Source organism: Odocoileus virginianus, chromosome 7 (assembly GCF_023699985.2).
Source record: "Odocoileus virginianus isolate 20LAN1187 ecotype Illinois chromosome 7, Ovbor_1.2, whole genome shotgun sequence".
In the NCBI taxonomy this organism is placed as follows: domain Eukaryota; kingdom Metazoa; phylum Chordata; class Mammalia; order Artiodactyla; family Cervidae; genus Odocoileus; species Odocoileus virginianus.
Window position 1 is genome coordinate 40,850,942 of NC_069680.1, and position 23,081 is coordinate 40,874,022.

The 23,081-nt window shown below is 38.5% G+C and overlaps 2 protein-coding genes and 1 long non-coding RNA gene across 4 annotated transcripts in view; 1 reads left to right on the forward strand and 2 right to left on the reverse strand.

Moving 5' to 3' along the window:
• PRKG1 (protein kinase cGMP-dependent 1) overlaps nt 1-23,081 on the reverse strand; it is a 1,335,516-nt gene that overhangs the window by 573,326 nt on the left and 739,109 nt on the right. The window lies entirely within an intron of this gene.
• Nucleotides 10,034-13,232, reverse strand: LOC139036023 (uncharacterized). Its single transcript, XR_011488706.1, has 2 exons — nt 12,618-13,232; nt 10,034-11,300 (listed from the first exon to the last, which is right to left on the reverse strand). It is a non-coding gene; the product is annotated as an uncharacterized lncRNA (long non-coding RNA).
• On the forward strand, nt 13,365-17,285 carry CSTF2T (cleavage stimulation factor subunit 2 tau variant). The gene has a single exon (XM_070470569.1). It carries the CDS (start codon nt 13,671-13,673, stop codon nt 15,489-15,491), a length of 1,821 nt encoding a protein of 606 aa, XP_070326670.1. The 5' UTR covers nt 13,365-13,670; the 3' UTR covers nt 15,492-17,285.

The window sequence follows — 23,081 nt, forward strand, 5'->3', positions numbered from 1 at the left end:
GCAAAATAATATATTAGCTAAATGGTGTCTATTAACTCCCTGGTGCCCCTGGCAGCTGGTTTTAGTGCTATCCAATAAATGACAAAATAAGCTTTCGTGAGAATTTTTCAATATGCTGCCATGTGGTTATAGATTTCAGAGTTTCTTCCTGTCAGTTTTATGCTGCATTTCTTTATAAAACTGACAGCCAGCTGACAGGGCAAGAAAAGTTAGAAATATTTGACTGGTGGTGAAATTAACAAATGTTTTCCTTTGGGGGAATAAAACATTTATTCTAAGTGTAGAAAAATAAGCTATAACTTTCAGGAATAAACTATTTCTCTTAGTCATACTGTCTGGAATCATATTTATCTCTTACTTGCGGTAAAAGCCTGGGCACAGGATCTAGCCTATCTAGAAAACTGTTTAGATAACTATGCGCTTTGGTTTCCTCATCTATCAAAGAGTCCTCAGAAGGTTATTGTGGGGGTTGAATGAGCAATTATCTAGAAAGTACTTGGTACAAAGCATGGCATTGTAACAATAGCAGCTTGGCTTCACGCGGCCCTCTTTTAGGTAGTAGGTGTGTGTGTGTGCACGCTAAGTTGCTTCAGTTATGTCCAGCTCTTTGTCACCCTACGGACTGCAGCGTGCCAGGCTCCTCTGTCCGTGGGGTTCTCCAGGCCAGAGTACTGGAGTGGGTTGCCATGCCCTCATCTTCCTGACCCAGGAATGGAACCCACAGCTCTTACGCCTCCTGTATTGGCAGGCAGGTTCTTTACCACTAGGGCCACCTGGAAAGTCCCTTGGCTCATAGGGATGCATTTTAAATAGTCTTTTAGAGTCTACATTTACAAAAAGACACCTGGGGTTGTATAATAATACTGCTATATATGAAACCCTTAGTTTTCCAAATATTATGAGTAAATGTTAATAGTTGATAATAATTTTAATCCACAACTAAAAATGGGAAGACTGTTGAGAGAGAAAAGAAGAAAAGAATATAAACCTATTGCTGCCATGGCTGATCATGACCTTTACATTCCAGATCTATTTACTAAAGTGTTTACTTCTATCTTTGCTTACAACTCAAACATGCTTCTCCCAAATTATCTTTTTTATAACAACCTGTCTCATCTGCTTTCTCACTCAACCACCCACAAGTTACTGACAGCTACCAACCCACATGCAGGAAAAGTGCTGATGTCTTCTCAAGGAAGGAGGCCAAAAATGCTACAGTTTTAGGTAAGTAAACAGATCGGCCTGGAGCCACCAGGAGGGAAATCAAAAGGCAGCAGACTTAGTTTTGCTTCCTATAGTGCTGTTCTTTCTAGGAGCTTAGGATTCTATTCTGCCATCCCTGGTGAGTAAGTTATGACGCTTCACTTGAAAGCACAGACTCCTGGTTAAAGGTAAACTCATATTCGTATCATTTCCTTGAAGTACAATTAATGTTTGAAGTTACTTGCAATTCTTAATGTAACTAAGAAATAAACTTGGTTATATTTTATCCATGCTATAGTTAAATACTGCTCTCAAGAAATCATGTTTTAAGGGCTAATCAGAAAATAATAAGCTGTTCATTGAATAAATGGCTGGTGACAATGTACTATCCACCAAAAAACAGCCTTGGACACATACCCAGCATCTAGATAGAGAGGAACATAAGGGGCTGGCTGTCATACTGACTTCAAGTCAAATGCAATCAGTAATAAGCAATAATATATATATGTGTGTGTGTGTGTGTGTGTATGTATGTGTATGCATGTATGTATGCATGTAAGAAAGACAGAGAGAGGGGACCTAGCATGGTAAAGAGAAATAACAGTCCCTTTTCTTAGTAATAAAACAAAATTCCTTGTCTCCTTCCTCAGCAAGAGGGTCAGTGGGTAAACAGTAGTTATATTTTCATTTTCTATATACCTCCCAGGAAATCAAACAAATCAAAAATGCATTTGGAAACTGTCTGCTCAAATCCTGTATTCTCTACCTCATCTGACAGAATGGAAACTCCTTACAGGCACAGCTGTTCTTTTGCCATAAATTTCAATCTGAACATCATAAATCCTCAGGAAAAGTTCCAGAGAGAAGCTAATAAAACTTTCTATTGAACATTTCTACTACAGCAGGGGTCACATTTCAGGTCACATTTAAATCCCCATACTGGCAAACTCAGTACCTCCCTTTCCCATAGAACATGCTCCATAAACATTTACAAAATAGGTTCTGAAACCATTTTAGCTTATAAAGAATAACAGGATTCCTAAAGAGTCATCAGGCCATTGCCATCACTGATCTGAAATGTGTGATTTAAGCTTCCTTCCTGTGGGAGAGGCATATGTGTTCCTGCCCTCCCCCTGTCTGCAGACACCTGCTTGGAGGAGGATTTCTGGGAACCTGGCCTCCCTGCCGCAGTCCTGCAGGTGAGAATGAATGCCTGAAAAAATTGCTCAGTCCTGGGACTTGGCAGCAGACGCAGACCACTAAACTAGCAGGGTAAGTTCTGCCCTTTCTTGATTCTCCCTGCAGGGATCAGCTTCTCTTTTCCAGACTCCTCATGGGTCGTGGGCTAAAACACACAATCCCATTTTTAGAGCGGACAAAAGACTGAGCTCCAGAGGAATAGGTCATTGGCACTTCCCTGTTTCCCTGCAGGCACTGGCTTTGTTCTCCAGAGACAGGAGGGAGCTGCAGACACCTGCCAGTGAGAGAGGAGGTCTCTCACTGCACTGCTATGCCAGAAGAGTGTGTGCAGCTACTTCAAGGTAAATGTCACACAGTAGTGATGAAGACGATAAATGCAAGAACTCTTATTGTTTGTTATTGTGTCACTAAACTGCCAGAAACAGAAATACTCATATTTTTTAGGTGAAAGGCAGAAGAGTCTGATATTTGAAAATGTACCCTCTATTCATCTTTAAGAAAATCATATATTATATATGTGTGAGCTTTCTGAAGATCATGAATAAGTGACCAGACATTTCTTTACTGTTTTATATCAGACTATTTTTTCTATCTATAAATCAATATTTTAAAATCTCTGTGAAAATTACCCACTTGGGGAACTAACATCCTATTTTTGCAGTGACAGAGGGAGTGATTTAAAGAACTGTTGTGGAAGAACTCTCTCCAATAGGAGGCATGTTGTCAGGGGCCTCTCCATCTTAGCAGGTGAAGGAGGTTAATTCCTGGCACTGCAGGGGTCTGTAGATCCCCTCCCCTCCAGCTGATTGCCGGACACCACATAGAGTTGTCAGAGTCTCGCTATCACCCTGGATCCAATCCCTTTCCCATATTGTACCAAATCATGGATGGCCATCAGAGGAAAGCAACACCTCTCTCTCCCAGAAGCTGGAATCTGTACTCAGAAAAACAGATCATTCTCTCTGGGCAAAACTGTAACAAGGAAATCAAAAGACTATAGAAGTAGAAGAAAGAGTCCTTTAAATGGCAGTGGACTCAGGAGAGAAATCAGAGTGATCTGGTTCTTCAAACAGAAGAGAGAGGCAGGGGAAAGAAATATGGAAACAAGAGTATCCCGAATGCATTACAATTGCCCATTCTTTGTTTTCTTAAAGATTACTGCATTGCTACATGTTATTGGGACTAAACTGCAAGCCCCCCACCACCACACATACAAGTTCATACGATGAGTTTGCTTTTGAAGCCCTAACCTCCAATGTGACCTCTTCATTAAAGAAGTAATTAAAGTTAAATGAAATATAAGGGTGGGACCCTAATCCAATATATCCTCATAAGAACTGGAAGAAACACCAGGCTTCTTGCTCACAAAGGAAAGGCCACGTGAGGATACAGCTAGAAAGTGGTCATCTACAAGTCAAGAAGAGACGCCTACAGAGAAGGCGAACATGCTAGTATCTTGATCCCACACCTCTAGCCTCCAGAAATGCGAGAAGATAAAATATGATTGCTGAAGCCAACCAATCAATGGTATTTTGTTATGGCAGCTCCAGCAGACAAACACACTGTTTGTGGGCTCTGTGAGCTAACAGCCTAGCATTATAATACCATCCTCTGCTTTTGCTCATCATGGTTAGAGTTGGTTTCCGTACTTGTACCAAGAAGCACTAGTTACCATATTCCTATAAACACTGGATTTTACATTTTATCTTGTGTGTGACTCTGGGGGAATCTCATTGTCTGATGGCAAATTTGAACTGACACTCTGAAGTATTGTTTTTCAAGGATCGTTCAAATGTGATTAAAAACAAAATCCAAAATACACTCTGTCATGCTGGTTTTTGTTGCTGTTTTTAACAATCTGAGCCCCCGATGAAATGTTTCAAAAGACTTCCTTCCTATAACTTGGTATAAATATAGTCTTATTCTATGGGCCTATTGAGCTTCAGAAGAGAGATACCAGCCTAACTTGTGAAGCAAACAGCACTTTCGACATTTCTCTCTGAAGTTGGGCATTGGATTGTTCTGGTCACAGAAAAAAAAAAAAAAAATCACAAGTTGTTCAACAGGATGTCTCTATTCAGGATCCCATTTCAGGTCTCACGCTTTTCCACAGTTTATGAGGACACTTCCTTCCTCTGTGTTCTTTCAGGTGACAGACTGAAGCAAGAATAGGGAGCTCTGCTTCGTGTCCAATTAGTTCTGCTTTCCCATGTTTGAATAAATGGCCTCTGTCTGCGACTGTATGCTCAAAAGTAGTAGTCCTAATGATATTCTGGACACGACCGTAAGCTCAAACAGGTATTTCGTGTGCCAGACCAACACACAGCGTTGTATAAGCCTGTATCCTCCACAGTCCAAGTTCAGGGCAGGCCCTTTCAATAATGATGAATAAGTGGAATTTCAGCCAACTAAATATTTGAAGAGTGTATTTCCTGATTCAGTAATAAGAACTCAGTGAGCACCAAAAATGATCAGTAAAACTCTCATTGAAGTGTCCTATGGAATTCAGCCTAAAAATGATCCATGTTCAACTACAAACTTACCACAAATTAAAATGGCAATGTTATCCAAGGTTGTCTCTGTCCAATTTTTAAAATAATATCATCTGACAACAGACCATTCATTCACCTAGTCCAATCCCTTCAAAGATAGAAATGAAGATACATTTTACCTCAAAAAATGAAGATACATACTAAATTAAAATTTGGGTCTCTTTCCACTTAAGATGTTGCTTCCTCCACTACAACAATTCATTCTACACAACAAAGGTAGATTAATAATTACTACAGAAACTAATGATTAAGAACAAATATGTGGTTTATTCCATGCAAGAATCCATAATCCATGCAAGAATCTAATACGGGTGCTGCCACGGTCATTTAAGTGATGCAGGAATGAATTACGGTGAGGTTAAGTAACTTGCCCCAGGCTACACAGTGACCTGTTGAATTAGGCAGTCAACTCAGGCCTCTGATTTAAAGTGTACATTCTTGGGACTTCCCTGATGGTCCAGTGGCTAAGACTCCATGCTCTCAATGCAGGGAGCCAGGGCTCTATCCCTGGTCAGGGAACTAGATCCCGAAGGCAACAACTAAAAGGATCTTACATGCCAAAATTAAAGATCCTGGGCAGCCAAATGAATAAACAAACAAGTATATTAAAAAAAAAAAAACAAAAAAACCAAATAACCGCTTTACTCTACTGCCTCTCAGAAGCGCTGAGAAGACTTTGGTAAAGTGTGAAAATCTAGATCTTTACAGGCTACGCCAGTAACCAGGCATCTAACCCTAGTTGAGCCCCTGTTTTCCCTAAGCTTTGTTTTATCTATTAAAAAAAAAAAAAAAAAGAATGTGGTGGAACTCCAAAGTCTCGCCCAGGGAGAACGTTTGACTTTGTTCAACCTTGCATCCTAGAATGATGTTTCTCCAGCAGTTTCAAATTCATGTAATCTCCCTCTTGCCAATAAAAGTAATTTGTTTCACGTATAAGTAAATGAAATTTACCATTTGTTCACATTAAATGCTTTTCAAAATTTGGGGGAAAATGTTATGGACCAATCTTATTTTAGGTTTGAGAAATTTGGGCTCTTTCATTTTTATGGAAAATTCATTATATATCTAACTAGATGTAGTTTAAAAATCCTAATGTGACATTTAACTACAGCCATGCAAATTGGAAAAGGAAATATTTTTTCAATTGCTTCAGTCTTTATATTATACCTTATAGTCCATCTGCTGCCACAGCACTGATTGGGATGTCAAAATTGCAATTAGTTACACTCAGAGACAATCAGGAAAAGGGCCAAGGCAGACTGTGTCCAGGTCTCAATAACCTGTGATTACTGTGAAAGAAGTTTAAAAATCAAGAGACCTAGTTTCAGGTTGTAGCTTTGCCACTTACTAGCTAAGTACCCTTGGGAAATTCATTAAATGGAATAATAATTTAAGAACTTGAGTTCTTGAATCAAATGACATGTGTGCAAATCCTGACTCTGCCAGTTAACATGGACACACTCGTTAAATTCTCTATGCTTTTGTTTCTTTAGCTATAAAGTCAGACACTGAGACTGCCTATCTCAGAAGGGCTGTTGAAAGGATTAAATAAAACATGATATTTAATAAAACATTTATTAGAAGGTCTCCTTCCTGTTAAAGGCTCAGAGTTTGGTATTAAGACTAGTATCTGTATTTTAAGTGAGACCATTGCAAGGTAAAGTTTTATTAATAAATAACCATCAAGTTTCTACATCTTTAAAATTAGGACACAGTAGTATGTACTTCGTGTGACTGTTGTCAAGATCAGATGCTGGAACCCAAAGAAAACTATTTTGTAAACTAAAAGCACTGAATTATCATTTGGTTAACACATGTAAATTGTTATCATAAGATGACCTTGTAATTATTTTTAAAATATTTACTGGGTGTTTAGAATATAAAAGACACTGGACTAAGTAATACAAAGAACATAAAACAGATGTGGATTCTATGCTTAAGTGATAACACAAGAATAGTCGTGCCTCTAGTACAAGATGGAACTATGGACATGAAATCCATACTCTGGTTCAAGTATTAGAAAGGAAAGTACAAGTGCCAAAGATGTCATGGGGAAAGATTAGATAAGCCTGAAAGCCTTAAATCTCTATCACTATTCAATGCTCATATTTCAGAAAGAATATAGTCTACTGACCCCTGAATTAAGTTTAGATTTATGAATCTGACTTTCAAAATCTTTTGTAATCTATCCCCAAAGACAATCTTCTATCATGCTACTTAATAACTCTATTGGTTTCTTCTGAGGACATAAAACACCAGGTTCCAATTTTATGTCTTGGCTATTCTTGGCTCTTGGGATTGTTCTCCCTATCTTCTGTACATACCAGATTATAACCCATCCCTTAAATCCCAGCTCCATCAGGAAGTCTTCCCTGATGATTTAGACTGATCCACTCTCTGTATCACACTCCTACACACTTTATTTACATATATATTATATCAAATAATAACCGGGAAGAATTATCACTGACCTAAAATAAAATGACAAGCATCTGGACAGCAGGTTCTCACTCTTATTGCATACATGCTATTTAATGTCTGTTTTGTAAAATGAAAGCTTTGTGGATTATGTAACTCTAAGTTTATTTCCCATCATTTATTCAATATATAATGTGCATCCGCTTGTGCCTATCCTATGCAATGAAGATAGAGCAGCAAAGAAGAGAAAGTATCTATCTTTCTATGATTGTCTTCTGTTAGCTCAGTGATTCTCTTATCAGCCTTCATCACAGAATTACCTTGGGAACTTGTTAAAACTGTACACACACACACAAGTTCCTGATGCAGTAGGTGTGGAGTAGGGTCCCAAATTTTGCATTTCTCAGATGATGCCCATGCTACCAAACCAGAGACCATACCTAGAGTCTATTCTAGAGGAATGGCCATATTTTTCGCCGCTGTATCGTCAGTGCTTAGAATAAATATTTATGTAATAAGAGAATAAATGACTTTGTTAACTGACAAAGGGAAATCTAATTTTTTCCTTCAATGATGTTATAGAAAGAAAAGTACAATTCTATTAAAAGATAGAAGGAATACTATAATCAGAAAAATAAGATAAGGAACAGTTTATATTCAAAGAAAAGTGAATTAAATTCCAATGTAGAGAAAGGAGGAGGAAGCTGAGAGAAAACTTTGAGGAACAGCATATTTGATCTATTCCTTGAAGGACACACACATTTATTTTAAAAATGCCTGTCACAGCTAGAAGTGTTTTAGTGCCTCTTTATAACTTATATAATTAACATATAGTGAATCCTTTTTAAACTTATATAATTAACATATAGTGAATCCTTTTTAAAGCTCTCAAAGTCAATAGAATCTTTACATTCTGATGTAAGGTTTGATATTTGGAAATAGTTAAACTATTTTTGCCAAGTCTTGTCAGAAAATTGGTAATTAAGTTGCATAACTCAGCTTGGTTGAAAACAAGGTATGCCTTTGAGTTAAGACACCAGTTTTCTAGGATGACTTACAAATGGAGCTCTGAAACAATTTCTGGGCAGGAGTTTAAAAATAATTTTGAACACTGGAAGTTTCAATGGATTAAGGTTATAGTTTCTGAAGATGATTAGTTTGAAGAATGGCCCCCATTTGGCCATATACTCTGATGTTTGTTTAAAAATCACTTAGTATAGCTGGTATTTTGATATATTCAAAGAATTGATATCTAAACATGAAAGATGCCATGTAAAGTTTTTTTTGTTTTCCACATTGTATGCCTTGCTATGGAGAAGGCAATAACACCCCACTCCAGTACTCTTGCCTGGAGAATCCCATGGACGGAGGAGCCTGGTGAGCTGCAGTCCATGGGGTGGCTATGAGTCAGACACGACTGAGCGACTTCACTTTCACTTTTCACTTTCATGTATTGGAGAAGGAAATGGCAACCCACTCCAGTATTCTTGCCTGGAGAATCCCAGGGATGGGGGAGTCTGGTGGGCTGCCTTCTGTGGGGTCGCACAGAGTCAGACACGACTGAAGTGACTTAGCAGCAGCAGCCATGCTATAAATACCTAAAGTTTAAACATGGGAACAGAGAAAGCACTGTAATATGGAAGTTCTTCCAAGGCAGGTATATGCATTAGTACCAGGAGATAGACAGGTTCCTAAAAATTCTGTGTAATTCTAGGTTACCCAGTTTAAAATGAAATATTAGTTTATATGCTCTGTGCTTCGAGTTAAGTGCTGGGTCACACTGGAACTCTGTGGGGGGTGGGGGGGCATATCAAAACATTCTTCTAGTTTGTTTGGAATACAGGAACTAAAGAGAACATACAAGGCCCCTGACAAACAGCACATTCTTACAGCCTGGCTTTTCCCTTCTTGTTTGTCCCCAGAGCTCCTCAGCTACTCTATTCATCCATTCTTTGAGTTCAGGGTATCTTCACTGCAGGTCGGCATGTCCTAGCTCTTCTGTGGCTGTCAAGTCACTGTCGTGACTGTCACTTTGTGACCCATGGACTGTAGCCCTCCAGGTTCCTTTGTCTATGGGGATTTCCCAAACAAGAATGCTGGAGTGGGTTGTCATTTCCTTCTTCAGGGGTTCTTCCTGACCCAGGGATCAAACCTGTGTCTCCCACATTGCAGGTGGATTCTTTACCATCTAAGCCACCAGGGAAGCCCATGAATACCGGAAGGGGTAGTCTATCCCTTCTTCAGGGGATCTTCTCAACCCAGGGATCAAACTGAGGTCTCCTGCATTGCAGGCAGATTCTTTACCAGCTGAGCTACCAGGAAAACCCATATCTTTTAACAGAGTGTACTAAACACTGGCCTGATAGAAATGAAAAAAGCAAATACTTCAAGTCCCTTTGTTTAGATCAATGATTCCTAAAGTGGTATTCCTGGACCAGCAGCAAAAATATCAGCCGATGACTTGTTAGATATGTAAATTCTCCAGTCTCACTCCAGAAATACTGAATCAGAACTGGGGAGGGGAGGTGGTGAGGCCCAGCAATCTGATTTAACTAGCCATGAGTCTAGGTGAATATGACGTATGCCAAAGTGTGAAGACCCCTGGTTTAGATCTAACCAGCAGCAGCAGTAAAGAAACTCTCTTACTATCGCTATACAAATTTTTATGAACTTTACAATTTATTTTAATAGCCTATTATCACCCACATGATTGACCATTTAATATACACACAACTATACATGCAATCAATATTTAAAATGGCTTTGCCAGAATGTATGTTAAAGAGTCATGGCTTTCTCAGTAAAGACATGATATGAAAAGGAGACAAATGAACCAAATGAGCTTGTTTTTAGTTTTCTGAAATACCATGCTCAACTCCCCTCCATTTCTGCCCCACCCCAATTAAAAGAATCAGGGGTGGAGGGACACTTTAATTCCACTTGTTTGACTTAGTATGAATAGAATGCTAGATTTCTAATTATAAAAAAATAGATATGCAACAAGCAACAAAGGTTTACTGTACAGAACAGGGAACTATAGTCAATATTTTATAATAACCTATAATGGAAAATAATTTCAAAAATAATATATATAACTGAATTACACACACACACAAAAATTCTACTTTTTGAAATTTAATAACATTTATCTTTTTGCCAGTTTTTCTAAATATCCTATGGAAATCTAGTAACAACATACGAGATACAAAATTGTAAATATATTTGTGTAGGATATAAGATTAATATACATTAAATATAAACCTGTTATATTTAAATTAATGACATCATTCAAGATGCTTCTATTCTTTTTTCTGCACTTGATAAATATTCTCAGAGAAATGTCATACTATGATTATATTTTTTCTTTCCTCTTATATTTCTTCTGATTTTTGCTTTACGCATCTTTGCCTCTTTGTTATTTTGTCTAATGGTTTATGACGTCTATCTTCTTTGTGAATAGCACCTTTTATCATTAAAAATATCCATCTTTGCTTCATTTAAAATAAATACATAAATAGAAGGAAATGAAATAAAAATACATAAATAAATACATGGAAGGAAATTAAAATGAATAAAAATTAAAAAGTAATGCATTTAAATGAGCATGCATAAGTTTATGTGTTCTCCCTGCCTGAGTAGGTAGTTGCATTTTAAGCAGGTTATTTTCATGATGCAGAACTTCTGAAACAATGAATATTTCAAAATGATGAGAACTTCAGGGACCTTAACTAGTTGTAATGGGTGGTGATATTAGGACCCTGCTCTCCAGCTGCCTTCCCCCAAGGATGGTACATCTCTCTACTCCCTTGTGATTGTCTCTGGCGCTGCATCTGCCACCTGATGTTATGATAATCAATTCCAGTCTTTCTCCCTTGCTAGATGATGAAGTCCTTGAGGGCAGAAGTTTTGAGTTCTTCTTTCTGTTCTCTGCACGCAAAAATGTTTAATGAACAAATGCATGTTTGTTTCTTGCACATCATTACAACCCACTCTTGAAGCATTTTATAAATTTGCTTTTTTTTTTTGCTCATGTCCTGGCATTTGATTCCTTAGAACTGCACTTTCCAAGATGGTAGCCATCAACCACATACACTTCTGAGCTGTTGAAATGTGTCTACTCTGAACTGACATGTAAAATACTAGACTTAAAGCACTGGGTTTCAGAGACTTAGCACTACAAAAGGTAAAATATCACTTTCTATTTAAATATCAACATTTCATTCATAATTTTATATTGATTATAGGTTATAATTGTATCATTTATGTTGTATTTAATACTATTTTTTTTTAAATGGGGGGGGGGGGTGGTTAATCCATTTTGAATGAATAACTATGTCCGGGCCTGCCCAGGTGGTTCAGAGGCTAAAGCTCTGAGCTCCCAAGGCAGGGTGCCTGGGTTTGATCCCTGGTTGGGGAACTAGATCCCACATGCCAAAACTAAGATTCTTATGTCTCAGCTTGCTACATGCCACAATGAAGACCCAGCACAGCCAAATAAAGAATTAAATAAACATTTTTACAAAGTTATGCCTAAACCTGTTTCAAATAACTATTAAAACACTTGAAGATAAATGAATGCTTTGTCTGATTTATACCTAAACCCACACCCATCTCAGATGTATTCCTTGAACTCTGATATCCAAGGTTCATAACAAATTTTTTCACTTTAAAAATTTTTTTTAATTAAAGGATAATTGCTTTATCATAACACAAAGTTTCATAATCCCTTCAAAAGAAATATGTAGAATAAAATGAGTCTCTGCTTGAGTTAAGACTTAGGCTCTGAAGCAGTACAGTTTATAGATATGTAATGTAATCTACATATGTAATATTATTTTTCTAAGTAACCACATTAAACAAAAGTAAAATGAGTGATGTTAAAATATTTTCCAATGTATTAAAAATATCACTTTAATATGATAAAGTAAAAATTTAATGAGGTATTTTACTTTTTATAGTTTTCAAAATCTTGCCTATGTTTTACTAGCATACCTCAATTAATGTTAAATTTTAACTGAAAATAGTTTTGATTTAAATTTATTTTTTCATTGCAAAAGTCAATTCCACACCCAAGTTGCTCTAAACTTACTAAGAAGTCTTCCAAAAGTCTAAGTGAATATCAGTTTTTATATTTAATAAAAGTCATGAAATTAAAAGTTCAATCTCTCAGTCACACTAGCCATTTTTCACGTACTCTAGTGGCCTCAGTACATGGCAGATGCTCCGGAGCTATGAGGGACTAACCTGGGTAAAAAGTCAGGCTTGGCCGGTTACCAGCTGCTTAGCAAATCACCAAGTTTCAATTCTAATTGCTTGTTAAATAGATACAGACCCACATTCCACGTTTTAACTTCTCCCAGCAAAACTAGCAACAGAAGAGGTACTAGTTTCCTCCTTCATAACAGAGGTAGCGGAATCATTGCATCAGGTAATAACAATCAGAAGCAACCTGTATGCCTAAAGAATGGTTAAATGCATTTAACACGCTGTAGCCATAAAATTCAATAAATTATTATTAATACTGGTTAATATAACTAAGAAAAAAAATATTATTTTGAAAAGATTGATTGCTGAGTGCGTGCACAAAAATTAACGTGTAAGGACCAGACACCTCTCCTCAGGGATTGACAGAAGCAACAGGATGGGGGCGGGGATGGAGCTAGCACACGCACTCAGCTTGTATTTCTGGACAGTTATTGTCCAAAAATGTGTTTCTAAAACAAGCTATTACTTTTGAATTTTAATGAGAAAACCCAAAGTCTACTTTTAAATAACTACATTTCCCCCTCATTGCCTGCACTGTGATTTTAAATATAGCTTAAAGGTACTCTACTAAGGAGAAACTGAAACGCGGAAATACTTCTACCAGAACACAGAAGACGCCGCCTTAATCGCTTTCAGTTAGCGGTTTCCCGCCGGTCAAACGGAAGCAAAACCGCCCTTGACGTCATAGAAGGCGGCCTCTCCTCGTTACCATGGTGAAGTTGACGCGACCATCTTTACTGTGGTCGACCCACACCAAGCTTTTCCCGGCGAGGGTGGTGAAGAGCCGTAGAAAAGTTTGCAGAATAAGAGGTGAGAAAGGAATCATGTGCCTCAGGAAGGACCAAGGACAAAAAGCATTAGTTTAGTTATGAAAACATAGAGGCGCCGGTGCTGCGTATTAGCGGAACGATTCAAACAGACTAGTGAGGTTTCTGCCCGGAATGTAAAAGTTGTTTCCGTTGCTCGGCGGAAGTGTGGGTCGGCAGAGGACGACTTGAAGAAGCCGCTCTCCGCTGTGTGGCGATCGGAATCATGTCGAGTTTGGCGGTGAGAGACCCGGCAATGGATCGATCACTGCGTTCCGTGTTCGTGGGGAACATTCCGTATGAGGCAACTGAAGAGCAGTTAAAGGACATTTTCTCTGAGGTTGGTTCTGTTGTGAGTTTCCGGCTGGTATACGATAGAGAGACGGGCAAACCTAAGGGTTATGGCTTCTGCGAGTACCAAGACCAGGAGACCGCGCTTAGTGCCATGCGGAACCTTAATGGGCGGGAGTTCAGCGGGAGAGCGCTTCGCGTGGACAATGCAGCCAGTGAAAAGAACAAGGAGGAGCTAAAGAGCCTAGGGCCTGCAGCGCCTATCATTGACTCACCCTACGGGGACCCCATCGATCCAGAAGATGCTCCTGAGTCGATTACCAGAGCAGTCGCTAGTCTTCCCCCGGAGCAGATGTTTGAGCTGATGAAGCAGATGAAGCTCTGTGTCCAAAACAGCCACCAGGAAGCTCGAAATATGTTACTTCAAAACCCACAGCTGGCTTATGCGCTGTTGCAGGCACAAGTGGTGATGAGAATCATGGATCCAGAGATTGCTCTGAAAATTCTGCATCGCAAAATTCATGTCACACCACTCATCCCAGGGAAATCTCAATCCGTTTCTGGCCCTGGCCCTGGCCCCGGCCCTGGGCTCTGTCCTGGACCTAACGTTCTGCTGAACCAGCAGAACCCCCCGGCCCCTCAGCCTCAACATTTGGCCAGAAGACCTGTGAAAGACATCCCTCCTCTGATGCAGACCCCTATTCAGGGTGGAATTCCACCCCAAGGCCCGATGCCAGCCGCAGTTCCTGGCCCTGGCCCCTTAACTCCTGGTGGAACAATGCAACCCCAAGTTGGAATGCCAGGAGTTGGCCCCGTGCCCTTAGAGCGGGGGCAGGTGCAGATATCTGATCCCAGAGCTCCTATGCCTCGTGGACCCATGACTGCTGGTGGCCTGCCTCCTCGAGGACTGTTGGGGGATGCTCCAAATGACCCACGTGGAGGGACTTTGCTTTCAGTCACTGGAGAGGTGGAGCCCAGAGGCTATCTTGGCCCACCGCATCAGGGTCCTCCAATGCACCATGCCGCTGGTCATGACAGCCGGGGCCCTTCCTCACATGAGATGAGGGGAGGGCCATTGGCAGATCCTAGAATGCTCATGAGTGAGCCCAGAGGACCTATGATAGATCAAAGGGGGCTACCTATGGATGGCAGAGGCAGCAGAGACTCTCGAGGGATGGAGACTCGAGCCATGGAAACAGAGGTCTTAGAGACACGAGTGATGGAGAGAAGAGGAATGGAGACCTGTGCAATGGAAACCAGAGGAATGGAAGCGAGAGGCATGGATGCAAGAGGAATGGAGATGAGGGGCCCTGGCCCCAGTTCGAGAGGCCCTATGACTGGGGGAATTCAGGGTCCAGGTCCTATTAATATGGGGGCAGGTGGTCCTCAGGGACCCAGACAGGTTCCCAGCATTTCAGGGGTGGGAAACCCTGCACCTGGCATGCAGGGGGCAGCTATGCAAGGAGGTGGCATGCAGGGGGCGGGCATACAAGGTGCTGGCATGCAGGGGGCAGGCATGCAAGGAGCTGGCATGCAGGGGGCGGGCATGCAAGGGGCAGGCAAGCAAGGTGGAGGCCAGCCTAGCAGTTTTAGTCCTGGGCAGAGCCAAGTAACCCCCCAGGATCAAGAAAAGGCAGCTTTGATCATGCAGGTTCTTCAGCTGACTGCAGATCAGATTGCCATGCTGCCTCCTGAGCAAAGGCAGAGTATCTTGATTTTAAAGGAACAAATCCAGAAATCTACTGGAACTTCTTGAAAGGTTTTAGAAAATATGTGGTGGTAGTCTCACAAAGGTTTTCTGTAGCATAGAGGATGGGTAGGTGCAAAAAGCTGACTTCTGAAACTCCACACTTGAATGATGAGGGTTTCTTTCTTCCCAGAACCTAATTTCATTTCTTGTTGTATTTCTTTTAAATTGTGGGGTAGTGGGGAGGAGGGAGTGGGTCTGTTTAATTCCCTGTAAATATACAAAGATAACTGAACATGATTATATACTAAATAAGATTACAAAGGTTATGCAGTATTGTTGTATTGTTAAATGTGTCTACAAGGTGTTAAGTCCATTTTAAAAATACTGAGTAAAACAATGTGAAAACTGCATAAAGACTAAAAGATGACCTGTTCAAATGGTAATGTACTGAGATAGTTTAACATGTTTGGTTGTGTAAGAAAATAAAGATGTTTACCTCAGAATTACAAGATGTATATTTTGGTAAGGCATTTAAGGTACAAAATCCTATTTCAGGGGCAATACAATGCTGTATTGGTTTAAGCATTGTCTTACTATAAATTTCGGAATTACTTCAGGATGTTAGAGCTAACCAGATAATTCTCAACTTGTGGTATTTGCAATTTTTTTTTCCCCCCGGAAGTTAAGGACACACCTTATTAGCGTGATGTTTTATTTATCCGACCCTTCCAGCAATATTTTGGTCTGGCCTTTAGCATGACTTTTCTAGGACAGTTCTAGGGTCAACTAAGTTACTTAAATCTGCTCTGATGAGACTGTATCTCTGAGTAATGTCCTATTTGTCAGTAGTCTTGAGTTAATTGAATCTAAATAATTCTCTCATGTTCTTCCCCAAAATCACTGTGTAGGGTCTCATTGATCTGGATAAATTATACACAGCATTGGACTTTTCTTAAATAATCTATTATTTTCTTAAATAGTGGAAGGCTTCATGCAGTAAAGCTCTCAAGTTTCCTAGAAATTCACTTCCATTACACAGATGGTATCCATCTGGTCAACCAAAATCAGGAATTAAAAATTTTAGTCTCAGCAACATTTAAAATGCCTTTTAGTTCTTATTTCAAAGTTTATCTGTCACCATTTTATCAGAATAATTGAGGCCCAGATTTAAAGGTATTCTTGTAGCCTGAAATACACTCTATTGGTTATTACTTTCCTTTTACAAGCAATAAATAGTCATTTAATTCTAATATACATACCCATGAGACATTTAAAAAATCGGCAGGAGGTGGGGCTTACCAGGTACCTTTAGAGCTACTACCTGATTTATCTTTAAGCTTTTAGGATGTAAACAAACATCCTTTTTTGTTTGTGAGACAAACACTTATATGATAGAATAAGTAGTAATTAACAGAAGTAACCCAAATAACATCCAGAAATGCTGAAGTAACCAGTTGATCTTAGAAGAAAAGCCAGTATCTGCTTACAGAGGGAAAATAATAATACAAAGTAAGCCTAGAAATATTTTCCCTTTGCAAGGTTTTTATACCTTAAATGGATAATTGATTCTTCAAGTTTTCCTCCCTATGATGTTTCCTGCTGCCTATTTTACTGTTTTATTGTTCATACTGTTAATTTCCCCATGTTTTCTATATGTGTTCCCTTATTGGAGGAGATAAAACACTCCTTTACATCTGTATGGTTCTTGTTAATATGAAAAGAGTTGGCTAGGTTACTTCAAAATTGTAGTTACTGTATCCCAAAGCTTTAACTGAAAACCATTAAATTTTAATGTTCTTTGTTGTAGTAAAATGTGCATTGTTTAATGTAGACTGAAAAATAAAATTTAGGCTGAGTCTAGTATCTGATGTTTTTTTAACAAATGTTTTATCAATCTACTGAGAGTTTCATGGGGCCTGAATATTGTTTTCTTTTAAATGAAAAAAGGCAAATCTAAAGAAATTACAGGAATGAATATAATTTTTATACTGATTACATAAATACTTGTGTATTATATATCCAACCATGTTTTTTCTGTGGTAGGTATCAGTAGCAACATCCTGGATATTCAGACATTTAGGCTTCCTGTTATTTATATTCCCCACAGAGAACTCTGTATCCCAGGAATGCCTTATAGGTACTGTGACTTCATTCCTGACAGCACTTGTTAAATTGTCATGCAGTAATGGCACCCCACTCCAGTACCCTTGCCTGGAAAATCCCACGGACAGAGGATCCTTCCTGGTAGGCTCTAGTCCATGGGTCGCAAAGAGTCAGACACAACTGAGCTACTTCACTTTTCCCTTCCCTGGTGGCTCAGATGGTAAAGAATCCACCTGCAGTGAGGGAGACCCGACTTCAATCCCTGGGTTGGGAGGATCCCCTGGAGAAGGGAACAGCTACCCATGCCAGTATTCTTGCCTGGAGAATTCCATGGACAGAGGAGCCTTGCAGGTCCCAGTCCATGGGGTCGCAGAGTCAGACATGACTGAGCAACTTTCAGTGTATTTTACTTTTATCCCCTACTCCCACTTTTAGTAGATCAGGAAACTCTGAACATGGACTGTTTTACTCACTTCTATATTCACTATATATAGCAAAAATTGCAAGTGAGAAGGAAGGACAAAAATTTTATCAATTTTAGTGGAAAAAATCCTATTAACACATGAATTTCCCCACAAATAATTTAAATTCAACACAGAACAAATGAGCTCTAATAACTATTTGCATTAGAAAATAAATTAGATAATACAAGCAATCACCTTTACTCTGCTAAGCTGAATAGAATAGATTTTTCTCCTCATTTCCAATTCACACATGGTTGGACCCAGTACTGATGGAGAATAAGAATATAAGCAATACATGTCTACTACAGTCAGAATCTGTTTTAACCCTGGCATCCTGCATTTTCCCATGTATGGGCAGACTGCAAATAAAATCACAAATACACTCATAACAATAGTAAAGGTAGTGGGGTGGAGCACAGATTTGGAAATGCTTCTTTATGGCTTATTCCTTTTGGTCTGTGCATGTTTTTGGGAAATAAATGGTCAGCTTTAATGAGTGCCTGCTCATCGTCCTTTCATATTATTGATTAATATCACAATATGTTTTAATGTTTGCTGATATCCCAAGACTTCTTTTTTGGGAATGTTTGATAAGATACAGACAAGATACCTGAATCTCAGGTAAAGGTAGGCTAATCCAAGTGAGATATGTGTGACTTTTCAACTCTAATTCTCGGAATTCTAAAAGTAGAAAGCTTTTCCTTTAAAAAAAAAAAAAAATCCTTAATACAATCACAGCTTGCAAAGCTTCTTGCTTTTCCGTGCTGTGCTGGGACATTAGCTAAGCACACAGAACCTTATTTCCTATGGTGTGTCAGTCCATTCTCTTAGGTCTGATGAGGTTTAAGGATAATTATGTGCAACAACCTACTGTGGCATAGAAACTGAATTATCAGTTACACCTCACAGTCTTCTCACAAAAGAAACTGACAGCTTCTTGGAGCTTTACACTGCCAGGTAATCACCAGATAGATTTCTGATTGGAGCTTGCTTTTCTCCATCTTTTGTTGAGAATATAGTGAAGACCTAATTTGTTTTAAGGAAATGAATATATTTAAGCTAATAAATATAACTAATGTTAATACTATTGATAATATTACTATTATATGATATTGATATCTAGTATGCTAATATATTTCATATGTATGTATACTTCAGATCTTAACTGAAACAGATCTTTTAATATTTTCATTTGCTTCTATGCACCTTAAAACAAAAGTTGTACTCCCCCAGTTGAAAGTCCAGTTTCACAGATAATTCATATTACAAATGGCCTTTCTCATGAGATGTTAACAGACATATTCCTTCTTTATATTTTTGTACCACAGAATAAAGCTTATGCCAGTAAAGGACATGTAATGTAACAAAAGTGATTTGGGGTAGCATTGTCAAAAATAACAAACCCAGGGCTTATTTGCTGTATGTAAAAATTCTGAAGTATGTACCTAGTAAAAGAACCAAGATGTTCTGGTTAATGACAACTCTTTATAATTAGGAGTTGATTTAGCTCTCAAAGGTAGGTAACTAATTATCATAGAGTTAGAATAAAATATATAACATTTTAATCCGTAATCAATTTTGTATGATTGAATATGTATAAATCTGCAGACATCTGAAATCCATCTCATACGTGTCACAAAGTCTGGTCATTTAAAAAATCTTATCTGCTTGATTACATATTTGTTGTCTTTCACAAAAGTAGACTGGTTAATTTCTTGTGCATCAAGTAATAAAACCATCAGTTTCCCACATTATTTTATTAGCTATTTTAATCAAAATTTGGTTTTACTATGTTACTAATATTCAATAATTCTACTGAAAAAAATCTGTAGGCCACTTCAGTGTACCTACTAGCCTTTGATTTCTTTCCTACCTCAAATGGATTTGAAGGAATTTGTACCTATTTAGGAATTTACTTATGTATTTATACCTGACCATTCCACAGAAAAAGATAACATTCCACTTCCCAGTTTATCTTAAAGGTTTGCCTTAATAATACATGAGCCACATTAAAAATGTTATATTTGAATCAATGTGATGGAAGGACCAATATCGGCTCCCTCGGTGGCTAAGAGGTAAAGAATTTGCCTGCCAATGCAGGAAATGCAGTTTCTATCCCTGGTTTGGGAAGCTCCCCTGGAAAAGGAAATGACAGCCCACTCTGATATTCTTGCTGGGAAAATCCAATGGACAGAGGAGCCTGGGGTGCTACAGTCCATGAGGTCTCAGAGAGTCAGACACAACTGAGTGAGCATGAACACATGCATGCAGGGACCTCTATAGGGCTTGCTTGGTGCATTAACCTTCATAAAGTCATGTTCTATATCTCAAATATAACGTAAAATAATATAGCAATATAAATAAGAAGGACTAAAAAAAATTGCCAGACACACACCTTGCTCTAAGAGGGTAAACACAGTCATCACCTATTAATAGAATATATGTGCTATCTTTAGGTAAACCTATAGTCAAAATGATTTCATCAATATACACATATCAGACATCAATCAGAGAAAAAATCATCTATTTTAAGAAACAGAGAAATTACAGTATTAAAATCTCTAGAATCACATATCTCCCTGCATCCCACTGCCATTAATTTTGTCAAAGTTTTGTCCTGTGGAAACTTTAAATGTCTTTGGACAAGGGACCCCAAATCTGTGGCCTGTAGGTCAGTTGAGCCTGCAGATATGTTTTGTCTGACCAGCCAAAGTTCTCGAAATTTTTGAATTTGAATGCATTTACATATATGCCCCTATTTGTCCATAAGCCCACCTTTCCCTGAATCCCTGGATCTTATGCTAGGTTATTCATACAATTATTTGCCATTCCTTATAATGCTTTGAGTTTACAACTCCTGGTTTTACTTTGCTTTAAAACATAGCTATTAGATTTGATGGAAATATTTAATTTGTATTTTAGATACCACATATAAGGGAAATCATATAATATTTGTCTATGTCTGATTTATTTCATTTAGCCTAATACCCTCTATATCCAACCATGTTGTCACAAATGGCAAGATTTCATTCTTTATGGCTGAGTAATATTCCATTGTATGTATATATACATATGTCACATTCATATATCTATTCATTTATCCATTCACAGGTTGCCTTTATATCTTGTCTACTGTAAACAGAAGAAATCTTGAAACCATAAAATCAACATGCTTATGTTTCAGTGAGAATGAGCTGTCAACAGAATTCTGCTGCTAAATATTTTTCAAACTTCATCTATATATTCCTGTGCACTAAAAAGAAAGGACCATTATAACCAAAGGAGCTAAAAGTAACTGCCCAGCTTTTATTCTGTTAATTTATTTTCAGTAGTTTTATTGAAAATGGTATGAAAACCATATGTTCTGATCTGTGCCTTTAAACTCTGTTTTTGAACTTGACCATGACTGAAAGTGAAAGTTGCTCAGTGTCTTTGTGACCCCATGGACTATACAGTCCATGGAATTCTCCAGGCCAGAATACTAGAGTGGGTAGCCTTTCCCTTCATGATTAAGAGTACAAATTAAGCAAATTAATTAACTTTTATAAATTAAGTAAATAATGCTTTTTTCCCTAAAGAAAAATTTACATTGTATTCAAGTGACTGAGCTCAAAACACTTCTAACAAACAACAACTTAAATTCCAATCAAGGCCTTTCAAGAAGTAACATCAAAGAAAGCATCATTGTGAGGCTGTGAAGATGACCTTGGAACAGTGAATTTACCTTTCTCCATTTCACTCGTGTTTAGACAATTTGTATTTAAGTAATCTGGGGCTTTGTTTTCCTAGAGGGAAAACAAAATTTGCTTAATTAGAATGTTTTGGGAGATAATTTACAGAATCTGGTTGGTGGGGTAAACTGGTTTAGCAATTACCCCCTAGTAAGTGCTTTTGCTGGGAGGGACAAACTAGACAAACTAGGAGCCTTGAACAAAAATATCCTTGATTTAAAATGGCCCAAAGCTGCCCTTCCTGAGGAATTAGAGCTGGATTATCCTCAGGAGAAAAGAGGCTTTTCTGTATCTCTTGTCCATTGTCCTTTTTGCCCAGGATGATTCATAAAGAGGAGGAAGATGGATGAATTGGCCACTGACCCAGCCAGGGCCAGCCAAGGCAGGATTGTGAAACTCATCCCCTGTGATCACTGTGGTGAATTTAGCAAATTACCAGGACTGAAAAATGTTGTTTCAACAGTGGGTATAGTTTTTTTTTTTTCCTCTAAGCCCCACCAGAAACACAGACCTACTCTATATGCAACTGAAGGCTTCTACCCCAAGCAAGCAGTGCCCTTTCCAGCTCAACTTCAGTTACTCTATGAGTCTTTTGGGTCTTACCTGCCATACCACTAAAGGTTTTTTTGTTTGTTTTAATAAGAAAAGAAAGAAAAATTCACTTACATTGATACAGGCATGGAATATCATTGTTTAAAATATTTTTATTCTGATATGCCTTTTTTATTTACACAGTGATCAAAGATTTTGAAGTGATGAAAGGCACCTATAATAATGGAATTTCAGGCATCAGCCACAAGACTGGGGGTAGGAAAGAGATTTGTTTTTGAGGAAGGAAGATGGTAGCAAGAGCCTCTCAAATGTTTCAGAACTAACACAGATGTCAGTTATAAGATCCATGCCCTCTTCTGGAAGATTGAGTCATGGTTAATAAATAAAAAGCTTCTATCAAGGAGCTAAGTAATGCCAAGCACTTGACCTACATCATCTCTAAGCTGACTAAACTCTGGAGGCAGTAAGGAGAAATATGCTTAGAGAAGTGATCTAGTTTGCCCTGAGTCACATAGCCTGTAGGAGGTTGAGGCGCCATTGAATCTAAGTCTGTCCAGCTCTCAAGCCCTACTCTCCCTGTCACATCCTTTGGCATTAAGAAGGAGACAGTGAGAGGACAGAATAGTTTTCATACTGGGGATCGAATGTGAAGGGAACATCAAGCATCATTTCCACAAAGTAAGGAAGTTTATCACAGGCTAGAGAAGGTGATTTTTAGGCAATAATGAAAGATTTATAAAATCAATCTTTTGTCCTTATTCTTCCAAGAAGCAAGTACTAAACTGGGGCTTTGGTAGAATAGAGAG